The sequence below is a fragment of the Hirundo rustica genome, chromosome 2, assembly GCF_015227805.2.
Source record: "Hirundo rustica isolate bHirRus1 chromosome 2, bHirRus1.pri.v3, whole genome shotgun sequence".
NCBI lineage: Eukaryota > Metazoa > Chordata > Aves > Passeriformes > Hirundinidae > Hirundo > Hirundo rustica.
Genome location: NC_053451.1, coordinates 60,150,780 through 60,171,864, shown reverse-complemented (window position 1 = coordinate 60,171,864; position 21,085 = coordinate 60,150,780). Strand labels below are relative to the sequence as shown.

General features: G+C 40.7%; 1 protein-coding gene and 1 long non-coding RNA gene across 5 annotated transcripts in view; one reads left to right on the top strand and one right to left on the bottom strand.

Moving 5' to 3' along the window:
* PCDH17 (protocadherin 17) overlaps nt 1-17,299 on the bottom strand; it is a 90,188-nt gene extending 72,889 nt beyond the window's left edge. For all 3 annotated transcript variants that reach the window (XM_040056062.2, XM_040056059.2, XM_040056061.2), the window contains exons 1-2: nt 16,717-17,299; nt 11,928-14,990 (exon numbers count right to left, since the gene is read on the bottom strand). In XM_040056062.2, the coding sequence (XP_039911996.1) occupies nt 11,928-14,555 (2,628 nt within the window). In that variant the 5' untranslated portion in view covers nt 14,556-14,990; nt 16,717-17,299. The remainder of the gene's footprint in view (nt 1-11,927; nt 14,991-16,716) is intronic.
* The window catches only part of LOC120749009 (uncharacterized), a 67,568-nt gene continuing 60,872 nt past the window's right edge, over nt 14,390-21,085 (top strand). Inside the window, exons 1-3 of one of the 2 annotated variants that reach the window (XR_005699497.1) lie at nt 14,390-14,549; nt 17,060-17,160; nt 19,578-19,774. This is a non-coding gene — a long non-coding RNA (uncharacterized LOC120749009). Of the gene's footprint in view, nt 14,550-17,059; nt 17,161-18,019; nt 18,139-19,577; nt 19,775-21,085 lie in introns of those variants that run through there. The other variant, XR_005699498.1, reaches the window with a different exon arrangement.

The following is a 21,085-nucleotide window of genomic DNA, read 5'->3' as shown; positions in this document are numbered from 1 at the left end:
TAAACTATGCTAAAATCAACAGCAAAATCATTCACTTTCCATGAAAACAGATTTAGTATCATGCTCCTAGGACGCTGTGGATCACACTTCAGCACAGAGGCTTTACAAGGCAGTGGTATAGCATCCTAGTCCTAAAGGTTTATAGTAGCATTCCTACTTTAACCTTAGCCACAGGATAATAAACAGCACAAATAAAATGATAGACCAAGCTACCAGGAACCTTAAGAACGTGCAAGAAATAGACTGGCAGGAATTAATCTGCCATTTTCATATATCTGCCCAAGGGAAGTATTGTAATTGCAAAAATTTACTCTTAGACTGCTGAGACTCATAGTAATTATGTTTCTTTTTTAATAGAAATAGCCACAGGTAGTAACAAATTGGGTTTTGAGATGGGAAACTGGGCATGCATTCTAACCCAAATTACTATGTAATTGTCTTTATTATAAAACACTATCAAGAAACCAAAACTTAAATCGGAACAAAAACTTTCCCTTAAAAAATCTTCTCCCATGGCTATTCAGCATGTGTGCCTATTTCTTAATCCACAGGTATCAGCAAGACCAGTATGACTGCAAGAAATTTATCCAAATATTTTTGCCAATGCTAACAAAAATTTCTGAAGCTTACATTTGTTTAATAGAAACAGCTTCCTCTTGCTTTACAAGTAGGTCAAAATCTAGAAATCCAGACACTCATTCCTAAGTTTCCTAAATTGCCAGTATCAGGAGATGAAGGAAATACTATTTGTGGCCTACACATATATTAAATGAACTGAAATTAAAGTTATCTTCAAAATTCTGGAAGGCTGTTTGAAATAAATGAGCCCCGGAAAGTACTTAAAATGAGTTATTTCATTCTTGAAAGAATTATTATTTTGTTACATCACATTGTTGCAATAATTAGAAGTATACTTTTTGAAAAGATCATGTATGTGGTGGCCAATGAATAAATAACAAAATAAATTGATACAGTTTTTTCTGCCCTTTGCAATATTATCTCCTGTTACACCTGAATAGAAGCTACATGTGGTTTAAATAGACAAAATACATGTACAGAATGAGGTAAAATAAAGTCTGTAAATTGAAAGAAATAACAGACAACATCTTGTTTTCACCTCCTTTTCACCCAACAGCTGCAAAGCTGACTGATATATTTCTTGCCTTGGAGCTATGAGATGCAAATTATCATGTGCTTTTTAATAACTAACGCAATTCTTGGGATCAGTTAAGTGCTGTTTCTTTTCACATGTTGCATGAATTATACTTCCTTTTAATCACCACTCTCAATCCTGAAGTTTGACAGGAGGATTCCATCATGAAGTGGAAAATTAGGTCCTTCCTTACCAATACTCTTACCTCAGGAAAAAAATGACAACATCATTTGTCTCTAAACTTGATGCTTTCTAGTTTGCAGCAAAAGGTGCAGGTTGACAGCATCTTCCAAAATGCTGTTACACAGATCTGTACAGATCATACACAATATAAAAAAGAAAAATTATATGCACATTGCTCATTAATAATGTTTTTTATCCATCTAGATGGTTCTTTTGATTCCATTCTGCTCTCTTTTCTGTGTGTATCCACATATGCATGTGTACACACAGTTATGTTATCTGGCCCATAGCCTAGAAATAGAATAGTTTCTAAGGCTTCGTGGTTGTCATTTTAAAAAGGATTTTAATTTCATTATTTCCCAAGCACTCTAAATTCCACTATATTCTTATTGTCATTTGATCCACTGAAACTATGAAGAGATCACAAAAAACACACTTAGTACTTTACAGCTGTGGCTGGATAATCTGGCTCATGATCATCAAAGCAGGATTGTTTTATGATCTTCAAATCTGCATATCAAATTACTCAAGTCTCTGCAAGAAAGCAAGACATCAAGACTATCTCAACACAATATGAGAAAATGTAGTTGGAGGCTAAGTGAAACTAACAGCCTTTGCAGCTTTGCAGTGTTCTTAAAGCAAAGAAGAGAAGCAACAGGGAGCAGTTCAGGTAACACAACTAGCAGATTCTGGGCTGAATTCTGCACATGCTTCTGCACATCAGCAAGCCCACACCTGTAAATGATCTATTTAATTTTATGGTTCTATTGACCCAAATTAAAATGATCACTGATTAAGTGTTTTAAGGATCCTGCCCTGAAAGAAATAATATTAGTTAATTATACATATATATGTATATTTCCACAGGCCTCAATATTACTTATGCATGGACTAAGGACATGCTTTTTCCTAGATGGGCACAAAAAGAGCAGTTTTGACTCTGCTGGTAGCCACTCAAGCGCTGAATCTGAGGTACATCATTAAAACAATGTTCTTTTCTTTGTTACTTTTAAAATTTTATAGAATTTAAATATTTTCATTAAGAATTAATGAACATTTGTTTAGCCCACTTCAGCTTACCTTTTTTTTTTAAACTGATTCGTAGCTAAACAATCATAAGTGGTTGCTTAGCAATCAGCAAAGAGCGAGACAGAAATATAGTAAGTAGAGAAGCTGACTGACATGTTCTGTGTTTGAATCACGGTACTCACTAAAAACAACAGAATAACACCAAGAGAAATTTAAACCAAAATTCTCTTAATAAAAAACAAAAAGCTGATTTTAGGAACAAATTATGCATTTTAAAGCGACAAATTGTTACTCACATGTCTGTCGCTATAAAAAACCCTGTAGCGATTATTAAAAATACATTAAAATCCTTCAAATGTTCATGAAACCATTATTTACCTTTTGTTTTAATTCAATTGTCAACTGTGCTTCCAATGATTTTAAAAACAGTATATATCTACAAAGCAAGCAAGAGTTTACAGCTTTGAAGACTTGAAATTGATTTTTAATGCACCAGCTTTCAAACACTACAAAGGCTGCTCTCTGCTGATAAAGACAGTAAACAAGAAATTGTCCTTTAAATGTTCCCTTTAATGTTTTTCTTTAATTAAAAATCAATCAAAAAACATTGCCACATAAAAAAATAAAATTAAGACATTAAAAAATGCTTTATGTTTTTGACACACGACACAGTCAAGCCAGAATGAAAACTTATGATGTTACTTTTGTTTACTTGCATTAGTTTAGACTTTTTTTGCACTATAAACATTATTAATAATAAAAAAAAAAGGCACGTAAAAGTAGTTTATCACTTAGCTCTTTTTATGGAGTGGAAATGCTAAAAATATGGTGAAATTAAATTAGAAATAATAAAAGTACTAAAGTAAAATACTTTTTAAATACTTTAAGATTAAAATAATATATTCTTATCTTCTAATCAGACCGGAGTTCATTTATGTAGATTAGCTACATCTAGAGTCTCATTTATCTAACTTGCATTTATTCTTTGATCACAAAGCTTGTTAATTTAAATGGCCTTTTATTGTTATTATTCGTTTTCCCATAATTATGCAGTTTAACTGTCTGATTTTTTTGTTTGTTTTAATAAATATATGCAGATGCACCAATCATATTCAACGGTATTATGCTGGATGCTCAATGAACTGTAAGAGCCATTTCAATATAATAAAACTGCCTGGAAGTGTTCCAGGGCAAGGACTGGAGATATGAGTAATCGCTAGAACTTGTACAGGCATCACACACATGTGGTACGCTGATCAGTGGATGGTCTGAACCACCCTCTGAAAATAACTCTGCATGACTATCACTGCAAGAACCTACAAAGCATTGATTAGAGGTCTCACCCACACGGCTAAAATTATGCATTTGCATCTCATGACAAGACTTTTATTTTCCCCTTTGGAGTTCTCCTTTGGCAGGCCACAGAGACTGCAACACAAAGCCACCCAGCAGGGAACAGAATGAGATTAGGAACTTTTCTCTTACGGGTTAAAGTACTTTATGGAAGTGAGAAATTCTGATCTGATACATATGCCACAGAGCCAACAGAAAGGTTCCACAAAGCCAGTAGAAAGGTCCATGGCTGAAATCAAATATGTTAATTTGATATGTTAACATGCTTAGACTGCATATACCTCATTGTATTGAAAAAAGACCAGTATGGGACTGAGTGTCTTGAGGGTTCGAAAAGGAAACATCCCCTCAGTGAATCAAAGTGAGATACAAATTGATCCTTATGTGGTTTTTTCTGTACAAATAACACTAATATTTGGCTGAAACTATGCAGTTTCATCTTCATATGTAGAGAGACTCCTCAGTTTTGGGGGGGAAAAAAAAAAAAAAAAAAGAAGAGACCTCACCTCAAGAAGTGGATGAATTGATATGCTATCCTTTCTGTACAGGTAATACCACTACCTATGTGGAAGCAAATGAGTAGGAGAAAGAGATGGTTCTTGTGTGACCTTATTAAGAACCAAATGTAACAGCAGCCTTTGGGAATTAGCTAGAAAATATATGACTGCTCAAGAATGTTATTTAAAGCACTGTCTAATATCCTAATTAACAGGGACATTTGTAAGAATTTACTTGTTCTTGAATGTAGTACTTAATACTGAGTATTTTATCTAAAATGCTTAATAATTTACTTTTTTCTTTTTTGTAGGATTTATAGTAATTAATCCAGAACATTATTCTGCTTAAAAAAAAAAAAAAAAAAAAAAAAAAAAAACCAAAACAAAAAAAAACCCCAAAACAGTCTACAGCAGACTGAAAAACAAAGGTTGCACTATGACAAATAGATTAGCAGGGCCTAGAATGCACTATGGCTAAGAATTATGAGAGCTGTGGCAGCTGCATACTACATTACTCTGTTTCATCTCATCAGCAAAAGCAGTGACTACTTAATATCCTTGATGCTCCCTTAAAAACTTAACAAACAAAATCCTTAAACTAAAAGAACTTTTTCCCCCCAGTCATTTTGCCACTCTCTTCCTAATACCTTTTTTCTGCCTCTTTTCTTTTTCTTCTTTTTTCTTTTAAGGCAAGAGCCTGCAGTCCCCTGAGAGTTTTAGTTGTTTCCTGTATTTTTGAACCCTTTAGCATTAATTTTACCACTTCTCTTACAGCTGAGGTAGCCGTACAATTGAAAGCATAAAGCTTTCAGGCTATCTGCTGCAAAAATTTGTCCCAACTGCTATACACTGACCTTTTGGCATCAGAGAATTGCTTCTATATTTTACAGATAAAAACAGAGCTGTGTTCCTGCTCTGGTCAACAAATCCTTGTTTAAGTTCTCATGACTGAATTTTTTTACCTATAGGAAAACATTAATACTAGTGTCAAAATGTCTTCTCTTCATACATGCAGGTACTCCCCAGGCTTGAAGAAGTATCTGAATTCTGCCATGCAACATAAATGTTTCCTTCAGAAAAAAAGTCAAATCCAAAACAACAACCCATATACATCCACTTTTTGTATGTAGAATAAGTGCCTTCGCTTTCTTAATACCAAGTAAGTGTGTGAATATTCCACACATACCTAATGCTAATTATCCATGAAAAAATATTTGCTGAGTTTTAACAATAATGCTGTATTATTCAAAGTTTAAAAAACATGAAAATGTGGTAACATATGTTCAGAAATATGTTCAATGGAGTATTTGATTTCTTTTCCACTGTACACTTGATTATGCTGGGTTGACCATCGGACTTGGTCATCCTAAAAGTATTACCCAACCTAAACAATTCTATGTTTCTGTGCTACAATTCACATCATAGTTACAAAAACATCTAAATTACAGTTTCTATAATTTTTTGTAAAGATGCTGTAAAAAAAAAAATCATTAAAACCTCAAAATGAAGGCCCCAATCACAGTATTCTTATTCTTCTGCATTCCATAGACGTCCTAGGCACAATTCACTCTTGAACCACTAAAATCATTTGTGAAGTCAAAATTATGCTATTGACTGAATTATGAGTAAGAACAGGCCTTTTCATCAACATAGAAACTTGAGAAAATATGTTGTTAAAGATAACTCTTCAAAGGATTTAAATTGCACTGGTAATCACAAATTTGTAGGTATCATTACATCTAAGTTTAGGTGGTGACAGTGAACACAAAGATGTAGAAAGCTCAGACAACTTTAAGAGCAGTTGAGAGCTGTGACAGTCAACCTTGCATAACTTGCTCAACATCTTTTATAAAACAGTAAGTTTTACAGAGATATTATTATTCTTAATTTTTTGTTAACAAGAATTTATGTTCTGGAAAGTATATTCTGCTCTAGACTCTTTTTTTTTTTTTTTTTTTTCCCCTCTATTTTTTTTATTGTTCATTATTACAGCTCTTCATCTTGGAAAGTTCTTCAGATTTCAAATGGACATGTAGATCAAGAATGATTCTTTTAAAATAATAATGCTATAAATATCACCAGCAGAGAACTCAAGATCAAGACCAGAACAGATGTAACACAAAAAAGGAGTTAAATTCTGCTTCCTCTGTCTATTTCAGCAGGCAGTGCAGATGCTAAAGTGAGTGGTGTGTTGCCACACATATGTGTTTTGTGCCACTATACTATGCAGTGCATCTTTACAAAAAAAATTAAATAAAGCTTCATGGAAGTATATGAAAGGTTTTATCCTGAAATTCTTGCATAGTCAGCTCTAGGATGGACTTCACCCAGTGAATGAAGCTAAAGCTGCAGAGCATTACAACACAAAACCAGACTGTACACAAAACTCCAGACTGTATTTACATAATGCAAGTATTCAGAGGAGTTATTTTGCAAGACATCTAACCTTGCAAAACACTGTTAAAACTACAATAATGATACCTAAGCAGGTAGTTTAAGACTTGCACCTCACAAATTAGTGTCTTTAGATAACAGCCCTAGAATATGCAGCTATGAATCTTTGGAATGTATAGAGTACAAACTTGCAAACTTGCAAGTGTTTAGAACTGCTCTAGTATCCTCTTGATGCAAAATGTTACCTTGTACTCGTTCTAGTGAGAATAGAGAATAATAGTCCTCAGTTGAGGTAGGACATATAAAAAATTTTAAAAATATACCTCAGTTTTCAGAAAGGAATTTTAATCACTGAGGATGAGTACAACTTCTGTGATGAAAGCTGCTTCTCCATATATGAAGCAGCTGCAGATTTCTTTTTGTAATCTTGAAATTTCTGAGCAGAAGTTTTGCAAAGTATGAAATAACATATTTAAAGACAGAGCAGCAGTACTAATATGGTTCATGGGGTTTTTAAATTCCCTTGAAGACTGTATCTTCTTAGGTACTACTAGACACCTGGTGATGAAGCTGCACTGGGACATGACCTTAATCTATCGACACATCATAAACATCAGGTGCCTGAAGTATTAAGAATGATCTGTATTTTATCTTGAAATGCAGTGGGAGTGCCTGGTACAGCAGATACAGCGATTCCTAGCTTTAGAGCTTCTTTCAGTACAGTCATTCTCTTTTAGCTGTTGTTTAACAAAAGCTGTGACCGCCTCTTTTTTTGTTCACACCCACCTTATTCCTGATACATTTAAAAAAACCCCCAATTTTAATTATTGCATGACAAGTACAGCAATAAATAATCTCTAGGATGATTAACACTACTTGCATATTGCAGATAGTTTTCTACACTAGTGATACGTCACTTTGAGGAACCTATTTTCGGAAACTACTTGTGTATAAAAACTATTTGTTTTCCTTTATCCATCCACTCTTACCTACTGGAAGTTGGAAGAAATTGTGACTTGTTCATATAGGGAAAGGCAAACTGACTAATTCAGAATTTTGATAGGAGATACCCATATCTATATGTTTGTACCTTTTGGGTTTTTTTCCACCTGATGTCTGCTCTTCAACATATAACAAAATTCTGTTTCTTTTAGTCAGGTGAGTAGGTCACCAGAATTAGATTAACTACATTTTCTCAGTAGTCTTTAAGGGCTAGAGTGAACAGAAATCTTCTTTCAGCTGTGTTGAATTTCCATTTTCTCCTTCTTTGTTTTTCTCTAATAAAAATTAATAGTTTGTATCTTAAGTGATTCAAAGGTCACATGAATTTTTTACCCTGGCAATGAGAATTGTACAGCACTGCCCTACATTTAAATATTTTTAACAGACTTTTGTTCAAAAGCACTGTTTCTAAAGTATTTTTAGAAAATGACTGCTGAAGTTAATGAAACATACTAAAGTGTACATGTGTAACTTTCCAGAATGTTATTAAACACTCTTCTTAATACACATCAATCTCAGGTGTGCATCAAATCACAAATGGTCAATTTTCAGAGGGCCCAAGAACTTGCAAGTCTCTTGCACCAACAAAAGCTGAATGTATAGAGGATCCTTGTCTGTCCATCCAATATTTCCTACATACATGTATGTAAGCATATTTAAATTATTTCATTTTTATGGTTCTGAAGAAGTTAGTTGATTCATACATAAGTAACACATGCAACTTGGTACATAGGTGGACGCTACAAAGTAGTGAGCAAACACACAAGCTGTCAAATTGTGTGATTAGTGTATAACAGAAATCACTTAAAGAGAGGCAAGATTATACCACTCTTACCCATATCAGGAAGTAATTCATTCAACTGCTGGTCCTTTTGGGTCAGTCTGAAACCCCTAGTCACTAAGTAACACTTCACTCCACAGGTATTTGTTGATGTAAGTTGGGCTATCTGTAGAGTAAAATACTATTCATGAGAAATAAGGGAACCATAAGGCCCACTGGCTTCACTAGGTCTTACTAGTAAGCAAAAGGAAAAAAAAAACCCAAATGACTATGTACTCCTAATAAGAGTGAGAAAGTTTGGATCTCACTGAGAAAGAAATTATTTATTTAGTATTAAATATTTATAGAAACAATTAGATGTACTAAGTAATAATATAATATTTAGCATGTATATACATCTCCATAGGTTATATAGTATGTGTATATATATATATAAAGTTTTAAAGATAATTGTGCCGTTAACCAGTTGCCGAGAAAATGAGGATGAAGAAATGCAGTTCCATTGAATGAATCACATAGTGTGGGATTATCAGGTTTCAAAAATATATCTGTAAAAACTAATGAGACTGTTTGTTAGAGAACCCTTATACAATTGTTTACATTCCCCTTACTGATGTTTTGAAGAGAACTGTTTAACTGGATTGATTAACTAAAAGAGATTATAAAGCATCTGTTTTTTCTTTCTTTCTTTTTGTTTTGGTTTGGTTTGGTTTGGTTTTTTGGGTTTGGTTGGTTTGGGGTTTTTTTTTGGTTGGTTGGTTTTATGTTTTTTCTTTGTTTGTTTGTTTTGTTTTGTTTTTTCCACTGTCTGCACCTTTGATTCCTAACTGTGTAGTCTACATATGCAGACATAGGTTTCTTGGAGTGATTAAAAATATAGTAGATCCAGAGAGAGGGCTGATCCTTTACTATTCCTCCTTATGTCTGCAGTTTAAATTTTACATGAGGCAGAAGCACAGGACCAGACATAAAGTAGTGCCTACATTCTAAATGCAAATTTTATATAAAATTTACTCCAGAGATGTGGAGATGGAGAATACAGAATGTATTTCAGTAATGCAAAAGTACAGCGAAGAGGATCAGTTTTCCCCTCTAGCTACTTTAAATCTGAGCCTTTTCTAAATAGAAATCAACTACACTGTTTCTCACTGTGTCTGTTTTGCCAATACAGCTACAAAATATAGTATCAGTAAGTATGTTTGAACTAGGTAAAACTAAATGTTTCCTGATCTACTGACTGGACGATGCAAACCTCCAAAATACTCTGTGTAGATAACGAGGGAAAACAAGACCAGCATTAGATATACCAGTATATGTCACGAGGAGTTTCAGTTAATATTTTCCATAATTGTGATAATGAAAACTCTTATAGAAACCACAACACACTTTTTAAGGGAGGAATTTCCTCTTTTAGCTTTATATAGATTTCAGGGAAAAAATAAAATCATGATTGATCTTATACAGTGAACACTGTAAAAAAGAAGGAATCATATTTTCCATAGGGATTTTACACTACAGTTGAAACTTTACTAATCAGTAGCATCAATATATTAATTAATTGCTTTATAAAGACATTACATGGTTGTAGGAAAGTATAATTTTCTGTCTTTTAGTAACTATTACACTTGTCGGTAGGAAAAAATGTGGACTGTTTTTTTCTACCTTTCTGACAACTCCATTTTACAGTAAAAAAAAAAAAAAAAAAGAAAAAAAAAAGTTGACATTACTTAAGCAAGTGTCATGTAAAGTTGTTTGGGTTTTAAAGCATGAATAATAAATCAAATTATCTCTGGTTGTGCCCTAGCCTAAACTCTTTCCTAAAGTGTCACTTTTTGTTAAAATCAATTTCAGATTTTAAGTATTGCTCCACTCACCTAATTGATAGCAACACAAATTCATGATAGGCATAAAATGAAATTGTTTCTGTGACACAACTCAATAGTCGCTTGAGGATTAGCTTACAGTGACCTTGTACAGGCAGCCTCTTTCTTTTTTTTTTTTTTTCTTTCATTCTTTTTCTCCCCAGGTATAACTGTTCCATTTCCAAGTCATCGGTTACTTGAATTTTTGTTCTTTAAACTGCCAATTACCTTTGGCCATTTCTATTCAGTTTAAAATATTAGATACAGCTGGCAAGTAGAACATTTGGTGTTCACAGATCACAGGGCATGGTAACTCCAAGGTATTACGAATCTTCTTTAGGTACATCAAGTGACTACAGTGCAACTTTTTTCCCACTAGCTGCATACACAAAATGAGTCTGTGTCACTTCTGATACACTCAGCTCATTCCCCTATGACTCAGAACAGCATATCAGTAGAACCACAGAATAAAACAGATATGACATTTCAAATATATTTAATAGTCATTATCCAGAGCCTGCTTTCAATCCGAACGTTAAAAATCACTTTGGAACATACCTGTAGTGTTTGAACATTAAGCTGCATTAATCATGAAGTAATACTTTAAATTAAATCAACTGGAGCCAATTTCTGCCCTCACCTTCACTCTGCAAGTTCACTGCTCTGAAATAAATCTTCTGAGTCTGGACTTCAAACTACCTGCTAAAAATTAAGTCAGTCTTTGATTAGTACCCTATATCCAATGGTCCAAATTTTGCCATTTCTCACATTCACGAAAGTCAGTAGAGGATAGTTTGGATATAATTGGCAGCAAAATGCAACCCAGCTATAATTTCTAAATGAGCTTTGGTAGAAGACAGAGAGTGTAAGTCTTTCACTATAAAGAAATCATCAATGTTGACTCAGGCTACTGGAAATGTGACTAGTTGTTTTGCTAGTTTATGACAGGATGTGAGTTTTGTTAACATTTGGAGGTAGGAGGGAGTCACCACATACATTTTCTTTCTATTTGACTAGGCAGAATTCAGCATTGAAAATTTAGTTGTTTATGGGGAGAGGAGGAGGCAATGGGGCCCCAATGATGCTGTCAAAAAAAAAACCATTTATGGATATATATTCTGAAGAAGGAAATTTTTTAAAAAATAAAACATGTGTCTTGGAATGATAGTTCGTATTTATATACAAGATTGGAGGGCTATAATACACTGTTGCAATAGATGTCCTCAGTGTGCAGTCTCTTCCCTGTCCTGTTAGTTACTGCAGGTGGTATGGCAACTTAAGAAATTCCCTCCCTCTTTTCCACCCCAAACCAAAGAGAAGTGAAACCTATGGAAGTGCCCACCTCTGTCTGACAGTCTCCTGGGAAAATACCCCAGCACGCCTCAGACGAACTAAATGCCTGCCCACACTCTCACATGCACCTCTTTGGCACTGCCATAGCTCCGTCTGTGTTTCAGTGAGCATTTTCTTTTGAATCACATGGGAAACATCAATGTGACAGCAGAACCAGTCCCACCAGATGTGGTCTGGTTCAACTTTCATTAAGTCCACCTCTCTTTAGTGACTTGTATTGGTCCCTTCAGTGGTGCCTTACAGCAGATTGCACTGCAGACAAAAGGGAAAGTTAAACCAGTGTCTAAAGTGAGGTCCAGGGCATTCTAAAAGTCTCCTACCTGAATTATGGACATCCGGCTCGGGGGAGCCTCGCTGGCGTTAGTCCCTTGCCCTGTGAAGCTGGTATGGCAGCCCACATGTCCCTGGGGTACAGTCAGGTTGTTGGAGGCGGGCTTCAGGTACATCACCTCAGACCTGGGAGAGCTGAGGGGCAGGCGGGTCTGGTAGTCAAAGTACATGGGTGAGGTGGCCAGGGATGGGCTGCTCACCACGTTCATGACATTGAGGGGACCCCGGCTGTCCTCGCCCTCACTGGGCACCAGCATAATGTCATTCTTGCTGATCTTCTTCTTCTTGCCCTTGCCCCCTCCACTGCCACTGCCTCCTCCTCCCCCGCCACTGCCTCCCCCTCCTCCCAGCTGAGGGTGGCTATACTCGGCAATGCGACAATTATAGGTGCGGATCTCCTTGTTCTCTCGCTTGCACTTCACAGCAATAGTGATCATGGCAGCCAGCAAGATGATGGAGACAGTGCTCAGTGTCACAATCAGCGGCAGTGACAAGTCCCAGTGTGGCCGCCGATGCTGCTCACCATTCACCTGCGGCTCGCCAGCCTCAGGCAGGGGCCCTGCCAAGGCTCTGACTATGAGCTTGGCCACAGCAGAGAGGCTGGGCTTGCCATGGTCACTGACTTTTACCACCAGTTCAGCCACAGGGCTGAGCTCCTCCCAGTAGGGGTGTAAGGTGCGTATCTCACCGCTAGTGGGGTCCATCTCAAAGAGGTGCTCCTCATTGCCTTCCACAATCTCATATGTGAGGCGCCCACTTTCCCCAAAGTCACTGTCCAGGGCGCGGACGGTGCCCACGGGGTAGCCCACCCCAGCATTGCGTGGCACTTGTAGCTCAGCAGTGTCATTGATGAGGGCGGGCAGGACAATGAGGGGTGCGTTATCGTTGACGTCGAGCACAGTGACACGTACTGTGGCATTGCTTTCACGGTGGGGTGAACCCGAGTCTTTGGCCAGCACACGGAACTCAAAGTGCTTTGTCTGCTCATAATTGAAGCTCCTCAGGGCATAAATAGCACCATTTGTGGGGTTGACAGAGACATAGGTGTAGATGGAGACGTCTCCCACATGCCCGGGCAGAATGGAGTAAGACACCGTCCCATTTTGGCCCAAGTCAGGATCCTGGGCCAAGACTGAGCCCAGGTACTCTCCAGGGATGTTGTTCTCAGGCACCTGTAACACATAAAGATTCTTGCTGAAGCGGGGTGGGTTGTCGTTCTCGTCAAGGATCCGGACAGAAAACGACTTAGTGGAGTTAAGCGGGGGATTGCCCCCATCACGTGCCACGATGGTCACATTGTACTCGTCCTGTGCCTCACGGTCCAGGGGTCGGTCAGTGACCACAGTGTAGAAGTTGTCATAGTTCTCCTCCAGGGTGAAAGGAACGGCACCGGGCCCGCCGCCACCGCCCAGCACCCGACACTGGAGCTGCCCGTTCTTGCCTGAGTCACGGTCGGTGACACGCACCAGGGCAATGACAGTGCCTGGTGGGGCAGCCTCACTCAGAGCTCCCTGGCGAACGGAGACAAAGCCAATGGTGGGAGCGTTGTCATTGCGGTCGATGAGGCGGACAGTGACCTTGCAGTGAGCAGGGATGGGATTGGGCCCCAGGTCCCGAGCTTGGACATCAATTTCAATGAGGCCACTCTCCTCATAGTCCAGGTTGCCCTTGACACGGATGAGGCCACTCTGTGGGTCAATGCTAAACAGGTCACGGACGCGCTCAGGTGCGTAGCCACTGAAGGAGTAGAGCACCTCTCCATTGGTACCCTCATCAGCATCAGTGGCATTGAGGTCGATGACTGCTGTGCCTAGTGGGGCATTCTCTGGCAACTCTACCACGTAGGAGGCTGCCTCAAAGATGGGGCTGTTGTCATTGGAGTCAATGAGACGCACATTGATCTGCACTGTGCCTGAGCGTGGTGGGTCCCCACCATCCAATGCTGTCAGCACCAGGGTGTGGTGACTCTGCTCCTCACGGTCTAATGGTTTCTGGATGACCAATTCTGGAAACTTTGTGCCATCACCACGGGACTTCACATCGAGGGAGAAGAGGCCATAGTCATCACGAGTGAGCAGATAGGTGCGCAGACCATTGTCCCCAGCATCTGGGTCATGGGCGCTGGTGAGGGGGAAGCGGGTGCCTGGTGCAGCGTTTTCAGAGATGTCCATGTCTACTTGGTCAGAGGGGAATGATGGTGCATTGTCATTCAGATCCTGAATCTCCACTTTGATCATGCAGATCTCCTGGTCATTGGCAAACACCTCGAGGGACAGCTGGCACTTGGCGCTGCGCCGGCACAGTGCCTCACGGTCAATGCGCTGCTTGGTGTAGAGCAGCCCACTCTCCCCGTCCACGTCCAGGAGATGCGGTGCTGAATTCTCCAGCACACGGAAGGTAGACTTGGGGCCTCGGCCGCCGCCGGGGCCGCCGCTGGGAACGCCACGCTCCGAGGGCAGCATCCCGCCTCCCGCCGCGCCTGCCGCCAGCCGCGCATCGCGCCCGATGTTCCCAATGACCGTGCCCGCTCCCTGCTCCTCCGGCACCGAGTAATTCAGGTTCTTCAGGGACAGGGCAGGAGCCCAGCAGAAGAAGAAGCAACAAATGGAAAGGTACATCCCCGAACAGGGGTGGGGACGGCAGGGGCAGTAGCGACGACCAGGGTTGTCCCCGTCTTCTTTGCCTCCTGTCGGGGTTGTTCTTCCTCCTCTGACGGCTCTTTTTTCCTTCCTTTTTGGTTTTGATTGTTTTTTTTTTTCCCCTTCTTTTTCCCCACCCCTATATTTCAAGTTCCTGAACCTGTTGCTCTAAAACATCTGCAGAGACACAGGATGAGAGGCAGCAAATAGACCATGTAGCTCAGAGGGAGGGAGCAATCGGGGGGGTCAGGGGGAGGGGAGGGAGCAGCTTCGGCAGCGTTTCAGCAAGAGCTTGCCGTGCTTGCAGTCCCCTCACAGTTAATTCGTCTGTTCAACTTCGGCAGTGGGAGGGTTTCAAAAATCAGAAAATTTGCAAAAGATCATCTCCTCCGGGCAGGCGATGTGTTCCCGATCCTTGAATCCCCACAGATATACAAAGAATGATAAAAAATAATAACAATAATAAAAAAACCGGCTGCAGTGGTTGTTTTTCTAAAAACGATCAGAAATATTTTTTTTAAAATATGTGTATTCATATATACATAGGAAAAGGGGGTGGTCACAGGTCTTTAGCAGAGGTAAAAAAGCTTATTTGCTAGTCATGGCTTGTGATGCGACTGATGGAGTGGAGGGGTAGGAGAGAGAGAGAGCGAAAAAAAGTCTCAGCTTGTTGTTGAAGCCCTCTTCGTGTGCAGTGAGCGGCAGTGAAATGTCTGATTGCACCGCGGGGTTGTTGGTTTTCAGGGAGTGTTTTGCTGCATTTAGAGATCTAATCTTGCATTGCTTGCGGCGGAGAGCTGCATCTCGCTGCCGTCGGTATTTCCCTCCTCTCTGTCTCGTACACCCTGGGTCACTGTTTCCTTCCCGAATCAGAGGGAAAGGGAATGAGGATTGCAGGGCAAAAGGGGAAAACAAAAAAAAATAAAAAAAAAAAAAAAAAAAAAAAAAAAAACCAAACACAACCAACACAACCAAAACCACCCCCTCCTCCCCAGCAAAAACTAGTGCTCGGATTTATAGCTTCCTTTCTCTCCCTCTACTACCAGCCTCCCACCCGTCCTTTTGGGGTGAAAAAATTAGGAAACCCACCAGTTGACCTTCATCACTAGCAGTAATATATAGAGAGAAAGCTCAGACCGTGCTCTGCCAGCAGCACACTTGGATTTCTTTAAGACAGGCCAGTAGCCGCCGCCACCACCACATCCTTTCTCTCCGTGTATCTGTGTGTGTGTGCTTATGCGTCTGAGGAGCTGCACTTTTCTCGATACAGTTTAATTCCAGTTTGCTTTTCTCTCCAGCCGAGAGGAAAGCAACAGGCAACCCATGGCTGGACGCATAGATTAAAAAAAAAAAAAAAAAAAAAAAAAGGAGCAAGAGAGGGGGTGGGAGGGCGGGGGGAGAAAGAAAAGCCACCACACACACACACTCTCTTTCTTAGTCTCTCACTAAAAGGGAAACAGTCTCTGTATTCACAGGGCTGCGCTATCAAGTGCCTCTCTTTTCTTTCTATTCAGCGTCTCCTTCCAATGACACTGTCGCCTAGCTCTCTTCATTTAGGGGGGGAGAGAAGAAGAGGAAGAAACAATCCTGCCGCTGAATAAAGTGGGAGACCTTTTAATCGATTAATTCACTTATATTAAAATCTATGCAATTCCGCGATCAGTGTGATGCATTTTTTGCAGTCCTTTCAAAGCTTTAACAGTCTCTCTCAGCATCTTGGTACAGGGGAGAAGAGGGGCAGCAAAGCCAGATGCATTCCCCCCTCTCCGATATACACCTTTCCTAGCGATATGGTGTATAGGTAAATACTGGGGAAGGGTAGCAAAATTTTATTTCAGGTTCTTTTAACAATCTGAAATAAATGAATGGCAAATCCAGAAATGCAGGTGTTTCAATCTGCTTGGATGAGTCAGATACAGCGGAACAAATCACATTCACTATCGCCTCATGTTCCTCCCTTCACAGACATTAGTTGCAGCTTCTTCCTAACGCTTCTCTGACTCACTCTATAGACAGGGGGGGGAAAAAAAAATTAATCAGATTTATATTTTGGAGAGGGGGGGAGGAGAGGAAAAAAAAAAAAAAAAAAAAAAAAAAAGAGAAGGTGGGGGTGTCGGATCCAGCTACACTTTTACTATACCTCTTTCTCCGGGAGACTGAGGATCAGGAAAACAAGGCTGTTATCCACTCACTGGCACAGAGGCGCGTCTGTCTCCTGCTTTGCTGAGTGTTTTTAACCACCTTTCCTCAGTGTTATGTGTAAAATAAATCAGAGATCTTTCACATTAAAAAGAAAAAAACAAAAACATAGGTTTCCAACACATAGCTCACAGATCTAGTTCCGAGTCTCAGTTCTGCACTGTTTTTTTCTCCTTTATTTGAGTCCGGACCCAAAGTACACAGTTAATTCTGCAACGTATGGCAGGGAGGCTTTCAAACGCAAAAGAAGAAAAAACAAATATTCTTCTCTGCCTCATTGATAGGTGGCCCCTTGCAAACAGACGGTCGCCAGTCTTAGCCAGACAGCACGCGGAGCGAACGCCGATCCCCGATAAACCAGATCCATTTCACCAGCCGCCCGCAGGTAAGTGGAGAATTCAGTGAAAATTCAACAGTTGGAGCCGCGCTCTGCCTTGCTCTGCCTCGCTCTCTCTCTCTCCCCCCCCCCTCCTCGCCTCCCTCACTGCAGCACTCGCGGGGCCGCAGCACCGCGCCGCGCTCGCCCAGCGCCGCTCGCCGACTGCCTCTATTCACCTCACGCCGCGGCTTAAACATTGATACGGATTCCCCGCCAGCCAATCGGTGGCGGCGGCGCCGGCCGGCCCCGGCGCGGTCGGGCCAATGGGAGGAGGCGGGCGGACGGGCGGGCGAGGGGCGGGGCCGCGGCGGGCGCTGGGTGTCATTGATTAGATCGGCCCGGAGGGGGACGCGGGGCGCGCGATCGGCTCGCGCGGGTTGCGGTGTCTGGCCGCTCGCGCACCGCAGCGCCGCGCCCCCCGCCGCCCCCGGCCCCCGCCGCCTCCTCACCCTTGCCTCCTCACCCTTGCCTCCTCACCCTTGCTCCCCGCCCCCATTACTTATTTATCTGAGAGACGTGCTAACAAGTTCTCCGCGTTGACGGGTGGGGAAGCGGGGGGGGGGGGGCGCGACGCCCCCGAACTCGCCCAAAGCGAGGGTGAGGACTGGACTCCGTCGCACGGTCCCCGAGCGACCGCCGGCTCGGGGATGCGCGGCGAGAGAAGAGGGGTGTGGATGGGGGGACATCACCGCCACCTCCGCCCCGGCCCCGCGGGAGCCGCCCCGAGCGGGGCTCGCCCTCCCCGGGGGGAGTCCCCGAGGGGCAGCCCTGATCCCTTGCCCGCGGGGAGCGGGGCGGTGGCGGCCACGCCGTGAGGGGCCGGGGGCCGCAGCGGCGCCCGCCCCCGGCGCGCAAGGGAGGATCCCGGCCGGGGGCGGCAGTGGCGGGGGGAGGACTGAGCCTGGAAAGGTGCGTGCTCGGATTGCCGGAGGGCCGGTCTCGACCCGTGCGTACGGAAATGAAGCTGCAATTTGTGACGAACGTGTAAGTAGCAAGAGGCATTAGGGGGAAAGGAGGGGAAAAAAAAAAAAAAAAGGTAGAAAATAAACTCTAGAGCACTTGTAAGACGCTCCTGAATTATTTTAGGAGCGTCTCTTAAAAGAGCCAGTTAAGACAGCTGCTCGTTCGCCTCGCTCAACAGGATAACCGTCAGCCCTGAGTTACTATGCCCACAAATGTGATTTGACTTGGAAAAAGTCTTGCAGATTTATATATTCAAATAAGTGTTCTTTCCAGACCCATCTTCCCGTCCTGAGGACCTCTTTGTAGCTGTGAAACGGGTAGTTTGCCATCCAGAGCGAGTCTGCTGGTAACCGTTATAGAACTAATGCCGTGTTAAAATGCAGCGTGTAAATAAACTATACATACATTAGTGGCAGCAGAAAACCGCTAGTCTCAGCCCAGCCAACTTTCTGTGTGAGAGCGACGGACAGATGAAATAAAGGATATGTTTACAAAATGGGCTTTGCTTTCTGCATGAGGGCTTCAGATTGGCTGAGGGAATTTTGCGTATTCGGCTAAGTCACGTATTTGGAGAAGTTCCCTGTAAAAGCAGCACAGTATTGAAAGTGGAACAAACACCAGCGTAAGCCTGGTAGCCCTAAGCTATCAGAGAACCTCGTCTGACTGCAACTTGAGTCCTCTGCTTTCCTGTCCTTATTCTGCAGCTTATGCCAAACCTTCAGGATGTCTCAGCATATCCAGAGATTTTTCCACGCCAGTTCTGCTAATTGGGCGGGGGGGGGGAAAGGGTCATTGCAATTATGTAATGGCTCCCTCTAGCGAGCCAGAGATACCGCTGCATTTGGGGTATATCCCGTGTGTGTGCGTTCCGTGGGGCATGTGTCTATATATATATATGTATAGAGAGAGAGAGAGGTGTGTATATGTATATTCCTACGTCCTGTGGGCTGTACACTGTGCTTAAGTGTGTACCCGTGTGGTAACACTAGTTTCCTTTCAGAGCATGAAAGCACCAGGAGAAGTAAAAAAAAAAAAAAAAAAAAAAAAAAAGAAATGGTTTGTATTATGGTGGCTGATGATATTTAATATATTTCTGACAGTGATCTCATGTTTAGTTTAAGAAAGAGCCTCGAAACCCAGGATGATTGCGGGGTTTTTTTGTGTGTTTGTTTGTTTGTTTGTTGTTGTTGGGGTTTTTTTTTGAGCAGGAGGAGGCTAGTGTCTTCATCACTTTTTTCCTCCAGCCTAGTGAGTACTTTTTTTTTTTTTTAATATGACTCAGCATTGCACAATAAATACTCTGACTCCACAATGAATTCAATACATTTGAGGGCACTCTGCAGTTTGTAAAACAAGTACTCAGGACTCTGAGTTAAGGGAAAAACTATATATAACCCTTTATACAAGTAGCTGGAGTCTTTGCTTGTAAAATCTCTCCTTTTTTATCAAACATCTTTCAGGTTACAACAATCCATTGATACCGACAACATGCGTGGACTACTTAGAGGGAAAATAAAATCTGAAACACTAGCGCTGGATCTTCAAACCTCTGACTGAGTGCCAGGTGATAATAATGAATGAAACTCCTTGCTCTACAAGTCACTTTGGTTTTGTGGTGTTAAGTTCAGCAGAGCTGCATTTTAATACTCATTCTCAGGTATGGCTGATTATTAATTATTTCTAATGATTTCTTGGAAATCATGCCATCTTGGCATTTTTACAAATTGTGTCTCTTAAATCCAATAGAGACTTAGATGCCTAACTGGAAAAATACACATTAAAAAATCCTGCCTGCATATGAATAAATGGCTCTCAGGGTGATGTTTGTTGCATCAGACAGTTTATAACAACAAAATGGCATTTATTGATTTTAATCCACCTGTGCAGGTAATGAATATTTTATTAGTTTGATGATTTTACAGTATATCTATAATATCTTTTTGTCAATTTTTTAGCACATGTTACATATTTGATAGCTTAGACTGGCATCATAATTTCATATTCATTCATCAGAAATTGTATTTTTTTACAAAGAAGATTGGAATTGAAGTGTATGATGATAATACAAAAGAATGCAAATAATACCTATATGTTGTGCCATGTCTCTATATGTTGAATGTACAGTTTCTATTTATTGCTGAAAAAACAAACAGAAAACAAAATTAAAAAGTGCTTATTAACAGTTTGGAGAGAAAGCTAGACTGTGGAGAGGCTAATACATAGAAAAAACACAAATCCTTAATAAAGAAATACACATATAGAAGACTTGCACGGTCTGCCAGATCAAGCAAAGCGCATTAAACACTCTGTATAGGAGAAGTTCAACAGAGGAGAAAAGTCCAATATAACAGCCCTAACGGTTAACTATATCTGGAGTTAAATTATGCTTTGGGAAGCTACTTTTCAATACTTCAAGTGTGTGTTTATTGGAAGCTATAGCTTGATGTTAACCAAAATAACAAGTGGTAAAGGAACACATCTGCAATACTTTTTAAAATTGATTTACTGAAAACATAACAGTATTCAGTCTTTTTTTTTGTGAAGTGTTCATGATGAAATCTAGTACTGAAATCTTTAGCAAAGACAGGTAAACCTTTATTCCTTCCAAAAATAAAAAAGGAAATAAATCAGAAATACCCTCAATCAGACGTGTTGAAGTGAAAATCTGTTGTCTTGGTGTGGAGGTTGCTTAAGCATAGCACAGAAGTCTCAGAACAAATATCCCTAAACAACTAAAAGAAAATAAGGAGGCAAGGAAAAGATCAATATAATTAAATGTCAAGATTCAGTATTTAAGTTATTTGAGCCTAAAATGTATCATTGGGAAAGCTCAAATCCAATCAGCTTGAGAATAATAGAAAGAAGTAAAATTAGAAAGGCCGAGGAGCAAATTTGAGGAACAAATAATCCATATATAAGACAATTAATTACCCGCTAATAAACAAAAATGTGCTTTACCTGTGTGAGA